The 8,726-nt window shown below is 40.3% G+C and overlaps 1 protein-coding gene across 9 annotated transcripts in view; it reads right to left on the bottom strand.

Moving 5' to 3' along the window:
- Positions 1 to 308: 308 nt before the first annotated feature.
- LOC128416143 (membrane cofactor protein-like) overlaps positions 309 to 8,726 on the bottom strand; it is a 28,377-nt gene continuing 19,959 nt past the window's right edge. For 6 of the 9 annotated variants that reach the window (XM_053393405.1, XM_053393408.1, XM_053393411.1 and 3 more), the window contains 5 exons: positions 6,472 to 6,498; positions 5,270 to 5,333; positions 3,397 to 3,592; positions 1,635 to 2,170; positions 309 to 459 (listed from right to left, as the gene is read on the bottom strand). In XM_053393405.1, coding sequence (XP_053249380.1) covers positions 3,397 to 3,592; positions 5,270 to 5,333; positions 6,472 to 6,498 — 287 coding nt within the window. In that variant the 3' untranslated portion in view covers positions 309 to 459; positions 1,635 to 2,170. Of the gene's footprint in view, positions 2,171 to 3,396; positions 3,593 to 5,269; positions 5,334 to 6,471; positions 6,499 to 8,726 lie in introns of all 9 variants that reach the window. The other 3 variants (XM_053393407.1, XM_053393406.1, XM_053393409.1) reach the window with 3 other exon arrangements.

Below are 8,726 nucleotides of genomic sequence, written 5' to 3'. Positions count from 1 at the left end.
CACTCCAGGAGGCTGAGACAGACAAGAGCACACAGCTCAGCTCATTAGCTGGCCAGGTGGGGTGCACTAGCTCTGGGAGGAGGTGTGTGATTCCTCAGCAGGAGTAGCTCTTAGGACAGGTGAGTGTCACATGCCCCATCAAGCCCAAATGCAGAATTCAATGGCGAGATTGGGGGGCGGGACTAGAAAGTTGGCTGTGCCTATCATTGGCTCCAACTCCACCTACTGTTGATTTCCCTGCCTACTGTTCCATGAGTACCAGTCGCCACTAGGTACAGAATCTATTTTTAAAAATGAGATTTATGATCTTATATTCATGTATATGCTTTATTTCTTGTAAATTAATATATAATACAAATTCAACTTTAAAGTCTTTGATTCATGTAAGTGTATAATTATCTTCAGAAATTTACAATTTATCCCTTGTAGCTTTTAGGAAGTGCTCGTTTAATCAAGTGCCTGAAAAGAAAAGAAAACCAATCTCAAATACAAAATATCATTATACAGTGACGTTTGTAACTTTCTAAAATGCAAAGTCTTTGAAAGAAGCAGCTGAACATCAACAAAACCCATTATGATTTACCTGTCATTTAAAACAGACAGACAACTAAAACATCTGTCTGGGCATACACAGCAAGCCAGCAACTTGTGTGCATTCAGCTTTACGTGCATGGCAAAAAAATATTTACAAAATTTAAAGGGGGCAGGTTCTGGAGGAGCACTAAGATGTCTCAGATAGTCTAGAGCAGGGGTTTTTATAGCCAGAACTCAACAGAACTCAGTTCTGGAACCTCTCACATGGGTGTCATTGCGATTCTAAGAGAACGAGGGAGGTGTTCGTGGTGAATTCCAGAACCGTTTTTTCTAGAAAAATAGTACTGGTCTAGAGAGATCCCAGAGATGAAATAAAATACAAAATTTGAAAGGGAAAGTACTGTATAGAGAGAAGAGAAAATAAAACAGAATAAAGTTTGGTTTTTTATAAAGAGGAATGGGGGAAGGGTGATAAAGTTTCAAAGATGCAACCACTGCAGTGGCCAAGAAGGAACTGAGGGGGATGGAAGCATACTGCTTGAGAATACATCATGTGGAATGGAAGCAGACCTACCAAAATGTTTTTAAGAGCCCAACTTTCCCCCAAACTGGTCTCCTCCTGACTCTTTGATGCCAACTCTGATCAGCCCTAGCCAGCACAACCAAGGGTCATGGAATAGGGACTTGCAGTCCAAAGCATCTGAAAGGTACCTGCTCTAGAAGGTTCTTAATACTGCTCTGGGCACAGAACCCACACAATGGACTGTATAGAGACTACGAAGAACTCTAAGTACAGATGCTGAGGACAAGCAATAAGGGATGCCTACCATTCTAAAACTGTGGTTGTGAGCTGGCTGCTTCTAATAACAAAATGCCACACTTAATGGATCTCAGTTTGAACCACAAATGAAGTCCTTCTGTCCCTATCTAGGACTGTAAGCAAAGAACATAAATTTTTCAATTTTATGAAATATTTTTGTGAAGTAGTTCCTCATTTTAAGTATCAGGTGAATTAAAGTATCAAAAAATATTTAATTGAGGTTGGAAGTTTGCCAGGAATTGGTAGATTTTCCAGTATCTAGAAATATTTTCTTGCTTACCAACGAAGATCATTTGGCAGATTTGGGCAAGCATCTATTTTTCAGCTATCTCCCAGGGCTGTTGCGAGGCCAAGATGGCGAAGTGAGTTCTTTGGAGCAACTTTAACTTCAAAATATAAATACAGTAAGCACATATGATGTCATTCATAGTAATTTATAGGAGAACTGAAACATAATTTACAGTGAAATCTTATTGTTTTAGATCAGAAGAATCCAACATAGTGCCCTCCTGATGTTGTTGGACTAGAGCTTCCATAAGTCCCAGGCAGCACAGGCAGTAGTCATAAACAGAGCTGGCCTGCCCATGAGGCAGGGTGAAGTGGCTGTGTCAGGTGGAAGAAGCACAAGAGGTGGTGTCCCAACACTGGAAGAGCCCTTGTTGGGAGCACTCCAACATGCTGCATTGAAGCTTCTCTCCCCAGTCCCTGGGACAGAGAAGACAAGCATCAAGCCCTTGTAGACTTGCTCCCACTTTTGCTGAGTTTGGTGAGAGTGGAGGGCATTCTGGTGTGTCGCTTCACTTTTCTTCCTCACCCCTGGAAAAGAAAAGCGACAAAGCCTTGTGGAATGAGTTCAGCACGAGCGGGGGTGGGGTGGGAGCATTACAGTGTGCAGCAGACATGGGGAGGAGGTGGCAAGGGGCACAGAAAAGCACATTCTGTTTTTGTCCCAGGTGGTGAAATGAGATAGGCCATCCCTGGTCATAAATGACAGTAGTTGTAGTCCCACAATCTGAAGGGCACCATGTTAGCGACCCATTTCAGCTTTTCAGAGAAGACTGCTTAAGCCTTCTGCTTCTCTGCAACGTATCTCTGGCCCCAGCGCATACTTTGGGGGCCATTTTAAATCAGAGCAGTGGTGAGCAAAGGAGCACTCTTCTTGCTTCTCAATAATCCCCTTCGGAAGTAGCCGTTGGGACTGTGCTAATAAGCATCTGCATATAGCAGATATCTACTCTTTAACTTATAGTTGTGTTTATAGAATTTTCACATTCATTACTAAAATGTTGAAAAGTGGAATCTGAAATGAGTGGGGAAAGTGCAAAAATGATGCAAAAAGAGTGGGGAGATGGCTAGCAATCCCAGGTGCTTTTGCACCAACCTTTGAGGCCTGTAGAGAGCTGGAGTTTGAGAAAGGAGGTTTGGAAGGAGCGATTGTGGTGGAGTCTAGAGCGTGTTTACAAGCTTTTTATATGGAGTTCCCCACTATTCGTGATTTCATATATACATGCGGTACCCAGGAATGTAACCCCTGTGTAAGTGGCGAAGCACCTGTATTTCTTTGCACGTTTATTTACTGAATGTAAGTGTGGAAATGCAGCGTTAGCTAAAGATTAGCAAAAAGAATTTCGGCTTTAACACAATTTAAATTCAGACACATGTTAAAAGATGGGAAGTAGATCAGATCACAGATACAATTATTATTTGCTTTTCAAGATGAATATGGCCCTAAATTCAATATCTTGCAATTTTTGAATGTGCTGTTGCATCGTATGTCCCTTTATTGCTTTTTCTCATTAAAAATATATATGCAGGAGCACATATCATCCAGGGACCATATGCTGAGTTCATAGAGAGTCTTACACAGTTATTATGGTATGCAGCACTATGGAAGCCTACTAATACTGATGATGCGGTGGCCTTTGCTGATCACCCTAAACAGAATACTGCCTCTCTCATTTAACACATAAGTAAAGGGTGATAGGGGTATTAAAGGTAAAAGAAAGGGAAGGAAAGGAAGGGCAGAAATAAGCTGAGTCTACCTAGTACACTGATTTGCTTCTGAAGCTGCGGGGATGGCCCAATTTTCCTTGTACTGCTATCCTCTTGGATGTTTCACTTGAAAGGTCATTGCTGAGTAGGTTAGGACTGGCCACTGCTACTTTACTCTTTGGCCGCAAACTACGTTCTTTGATAGTTGTTGTGCTCTGCTGCATCTCTCTGCTCTCTGTTCTTGCCCTGTCAGAGAATGGAAGTATGGTCAACCCACTCTTTCAGCTAACCAATCTAGGCCTCTCCACCTCTCTAGGCTCAAATGGAGAGCTCCACCTATATACTTGTTCCATGTCTCAGGGGGGTCATCTGTATAGAAGTATATCACTGTTGTGAGGCGACCAAAACTGCAGCAAGGTACCAAACAAGGTGCAAAACCTATAATTCTATATAAATTGGTGGGAATGGATTGGAACCAAAACCAAACCAACCCAACCCAACCCACCACACCGTAATATAAAAACCACAATATCATTGCAGACAGAATACTATTTTTAATTTTAAAAGATGCTGCATTTATCTTTGAAAAGTAATTACAGAAAATGGGCTTCCTTCTCCCTCATGGAAATGCTTTGTGGATGCCCCTGTAACCCCCTGCCCATTTATCTAAGAGCAGGTCACATTGGACTCAATGGGATTTACTTCTGAGTAGACATGTACAGGATTGCACAGTTAATCACAATAGCCAAAGGAGTGGCTCAAGAAGAAGCACATTAAGGTCCTGGAGTGGCCTAACCAGTCTCCAGATCTTAATCCCATCGAAAATCTGTGGAGGGAGCTGAAGGTTCAAGTAGCTACACATCAGCCTCAAAATCTTACTGACTTGGAGAGGATCTGCAAAGAGGAATGGGACAAAATACCTCCTGAGATGTGTGCAAATCTGGTGGCCACCTACAAGAAACGTCTGGCCTCTTTAATTGCCAACAAGGGTTTTGCCACCAAGTACCAAGTCATCTTTTGCAAAGGGATCAAATACTTATTTCACTCATTATACTGCACATCAATCTCTGACTTTTGTCTTCTGGGTTTCTGGGGGTTTTCATGTTGTTATTTTGTCTCTCACAGCTACAATAAACCTACCATTAAAATTATAGACTTGTCATTTCTTTGTCAGAAGGCAAATGGGAAAATTTAGCAGGGGATAAACCCCCCCCCCCTCACTGTAACTCCAAACAGCTTGGTGAAGATGTATAGAGCAGAATCAGATATGTGCTGGAAATGTAAAGAAATGGAGGGAACATTTTTTCATATGTGGTGGACATGTAAAAAGGTAAAATAATATTGGGAGATGATCTACGGTGAGTTGAAAAAATGTTTAAAATAACTTTCCTCAAAAGATTGGAGTCCTTCCTGTTGGGAATAGTTCAGACAGAAATTCCTAAGTGCCAGAAAAAATTATTAATGTATGCAACAATGGCGGCTTAAGTTTTGTTAGCCCCAAAATGGAAAGCGACGGAGGTCCCAGGCAAGGAGGATTGGCAATTTAAGATGTTAGAATACACAGAACTAGCAGGTTTATCACATAGAATAAGAGAGCAAGAAGAACATGAATTCAAAGAAGAGTGGAAAATATTTATTGAGTATATGGAAGTAATTTTATACAGCTGAAAACACTGGCAACATTAAGATAAATTCAACAGTGTAATAAATATTTGAGTGATGTAAGAGTGGAGAACTGATTAAAATGGTTAAAGTAAAATGTGCAGGAATGATAGACAAGCAAAATGAACCATGGAAGCAGGAGGGAAGTCACTGGAGATAAAATAGTATGAAAATTTTTGTTTTGAGATGTAAAATTGAAAACTCAATAAAAATTTAGAAACAGAAAATAAAAGAGGAGTTTAGTAATAAGAGATATTTTACCTTTGTAAGTAAAAATTCTGATAAATCATTTTGGTTCCAACAATCAATATAGGTAATAGGCATCCTAAAAGAAAAAGAAAAAAAACACACAAGAAAAATACACCATACTATCCTATTAAAAAAAGCTCACAAGAGGCCAAGAAAACTCATGCATAATTCAAAACCAGTTTTGAAAATGTCCTTCAAATGTTACTCAAAGCATAATAACACCTCTTGAATGTTAACAATAAAATGCAATGATTTGTCATTAGGTGATCATAAGTTACTCCAAGACAAAAAAACTCCAATTATTATGATGGAGTAAAGGTTGGTGATTCACTGCCTACACTGCTATTTAGTACCAGAAATCATTTTAAATTATTACCAGTAAATACCGTGTGTGTGTGTGTGTGTGTGTGTGTGTGTTACAATGTACATATAGATTTTGGACCCAAGGATGAGATTCATCAATTGATGAGCAAATATCTGAGCACCAGTGCTAAACTGATAAAATGTGGAAGATTTACAAAGCACCAATGGCGTGCACAGTGTTCAGAGTCAATTCAACAAAACGTAAATCCTGTCTAGCAAAGAAAAATATGGGAGAAACTTCTAGGGGCATGAGCTGATTTTTAATCCATGCTTAATTTTCCCTTTTGAAAACCAGGGGACTTAATTTAATAAGGAGAATTAAGCATGGACTTAAATCTCTCCAAAAAGTGAAACTTCAAAATGCTTATCTCTGACCCCAGTATTTTTTGCTATTGGTAAAAAGCATCTGAAATTGTACAAAACACTGGTATTTAAATATGTTTAATATATCTTCCTGTTTCTCCCATTCATTTTCAATAAATTACCGTATTTTTTGGTCCATAAGACGCACTTTTTTCCTCCTAAAAAGTAAGGGGAAATGTGAGTGCGTCTTATGGAGAGAATGGCGCTGAATAGAGAGGGAGAGCTGCGCAGCGCCCCTTCAGCGAAGCACCTCAACTGCAAAGCAGGAGGAGGAACGGAGCCCCGCTTGCTGTCCTGGCTTCTGCCTTAGCCGTGCGCAGCCTCTTCTGGGCAGGGGGAGCCTTCATCCCGCTGCCCTGAAGAGGCTTTGCGCGGCAATCCCTCTTGCTGTTCTGGCTTCTGGGATTCAGAATATTTTTTTCTTGTTTTCCTCCTCCAAAAATTAGGTGCGCCTTATGGTCTTATAGCACGAAAAATACGGTACATACCAGCTATAAGTAATCTCAGGAAAATACCTAGAAAAGAAGGGGAAATGGTTCTAATAAGCAAACTTCTCAGAAAAGAACATTATAAGACTATTTCTCAAAAGTCTACTCATTCAGACTGGCAGTCTCATAAGAAAGTACTGCAGCTCAAGATGGATTTCATATCACAACTGGTTGATATGCTTCACCTGCTGCACGTACTCTCATATATAACTTGGCCATTTTAAACTTTCTCCTATACTAATCAGGAAATCATACAGGTTTAAAAGAATAATCATTGACTTTATTTGACTCATTAATTCCAAATCTTTTTTTTTCTCCCCCCGTTTTTGCTAGGGTTAGAATTTGCTTTTACAATACTAAAGCTGCAAGTCTCATTTTAAAAATAAGTACTTACAAATCCTCACATTTCATGAAAACAGAGCTATACTCATCCTTGAGCTGTTTAGATGAAAGGTTGGAAATAAATGTAATAAGACTTCCGGGTTAGCGCCATCGGCTAATGGCGGATTCCCTCCGAGCTCCGAAGGGAATCGGCTCCGCAGGATCCGGGTCTTGCCGCTGCGGTGACGCAGGGACCCTCAGAAATCACAGGTGCTGAAGTCTGTGAACCTGGTGACTCGGCGGGCACCATTTGCGCCCCCCGACCCGAGAAGGAGCCTTTTTAAAGGCTTCGGAACAGGGGACGGGGTGAGTGGCGCGGTGCTGAGAGTCGACTGCTTCTCCTGCGGAGTGAAGCCGCATGCCATGGTCGGAGAGCGCTGACTTCTTCTTGTGAACAATTGGACTCTAAAAGCAACAACCCGTGAGTAATACGGAAATTTGTAAAGAAAAATTTTTTTTTGAATTAGGCACGATCGGGGAAGGCGCAAACAGGAAGTCCGTCTCCCCGTCTTATAAATAATCTAAAGCAAGGACTAGCTAACTAAGGTCGAGAGAATTTCTTCTTCTTTATTGGTTAAAAGACATTAATTTCACGATTTGGCAGTATAAGTAATTTCACTGGAGGATAAGAGCTGATTTTGAGAGCTGAAGTGCCACCCCCCCCGGACCCGGGAGTAATCCGCAAGAGAGCCTGTTGAGGAGATATAGAAGAGTTTGACAGCTGTCAAATTAGCTGTCAAGAAGGAAAAAGAGAACTTTGTTTCTGCTATCTCTGCTGGATATATTTGCTACAATTTGGTTATATTTTGTTGAAAACAAGGAAGAACTGATACCAACTAACTTGATTTTTGGATTTGAACTGGAAGGAAGATAAAGTAACCAAAAACCCTCTAGAGGGGATTTTGGGACATTACAAGAATGGCTGAAGGAGGAAAAATTCAAGCTAAATTGGACAGAGTGTTTCTTCTCTTGGGAAAGTTACAAGGCCAAATTGATGTTTTGGCTACAAATGTTGCAACTCTGGACTTAACAGTAAACAAATCCATTGAATTTGATAAGGACTTGACTCATGAAGTCCATGCAGCTGGACAAGAAGAGAAACTTGAAAGATTTGAGAGTGTGGAGAAAGAGATATATGTTGTTTCTGAGGAAAAGGAAGGAGGAGATGTAATGTTGCAGATGACAAAGGAGAGCCAGAGGCCTGACATGATGACTACAAAGGAAAATAAGTACTGGATGATGAAAATCTGTTTTGAATTGAAGATTGAAGAATGGAGAGATCTCCTTATGTGGAGATCTGAAGACCTATGGATTACAAATTTGATTAAGGTGAAAGTTGGAGCTTTTGGGACATTTGGACTTAAAAGGAGTAAGAAACAAGATTCAGGCTCCACTTTTAAGTATGGAGGTCTGGCTGGAAGAAATATGGACCCTATCGGGACAGAGCTTCTCCGAGATCTGGTGTTTAATATTAAGGACTACCAAAAAAACCGGCAGAGAGGAATTGAGAGAGAATTAAGAGCCTCGGACGTGAGGTCTCCAGGCTGATAGTAGACTAAGACTGATGGACATTTGTTGGGGATTGAAACCGGGAAAGGGGGGGTGGGGTTTGGGAATCCAAAGGGTGCAGAGTAATAATCTGTTTTTTTATTTTGTTTTGTTATTAGTATGAAAATTGGGGAATTTGTGGAAGGGAATTTGGGTCGACTTTAGAAAAAAGTTTTAAGAATGAGCACTGATGTTTAAATACTGATGTTTATAAGTTAAAATTGTTTTTTTTGTTTTTTTTAAAAAATGAATTAAATATAAAAAGGTCAAAAATTGGGGACAAGAACTTGTTGAATTAACAATTTGAATTGGAATATAAGAAGGGG

This window comes from Podarcis raffonei, chromosome 6 (genome assembly GCF_027172205.1).
Source record: "Podarcis raffonei isolate rPodRaf1 chromosome 6, rPodRaf1.pri, whole genome shotgun sequence".
Taxonomy (NCBI): domain Eukaryota; kingdom Metazoa; phylum Chordata; class Lepidosauria; order Squamata; family Lacertidae; genus Podarcis; species Podarcis raffonei.
Note: the sequence above shows the minus strand (reverse complement) of the source record. Positions and strands in the feature narration are given on the sequence as shown.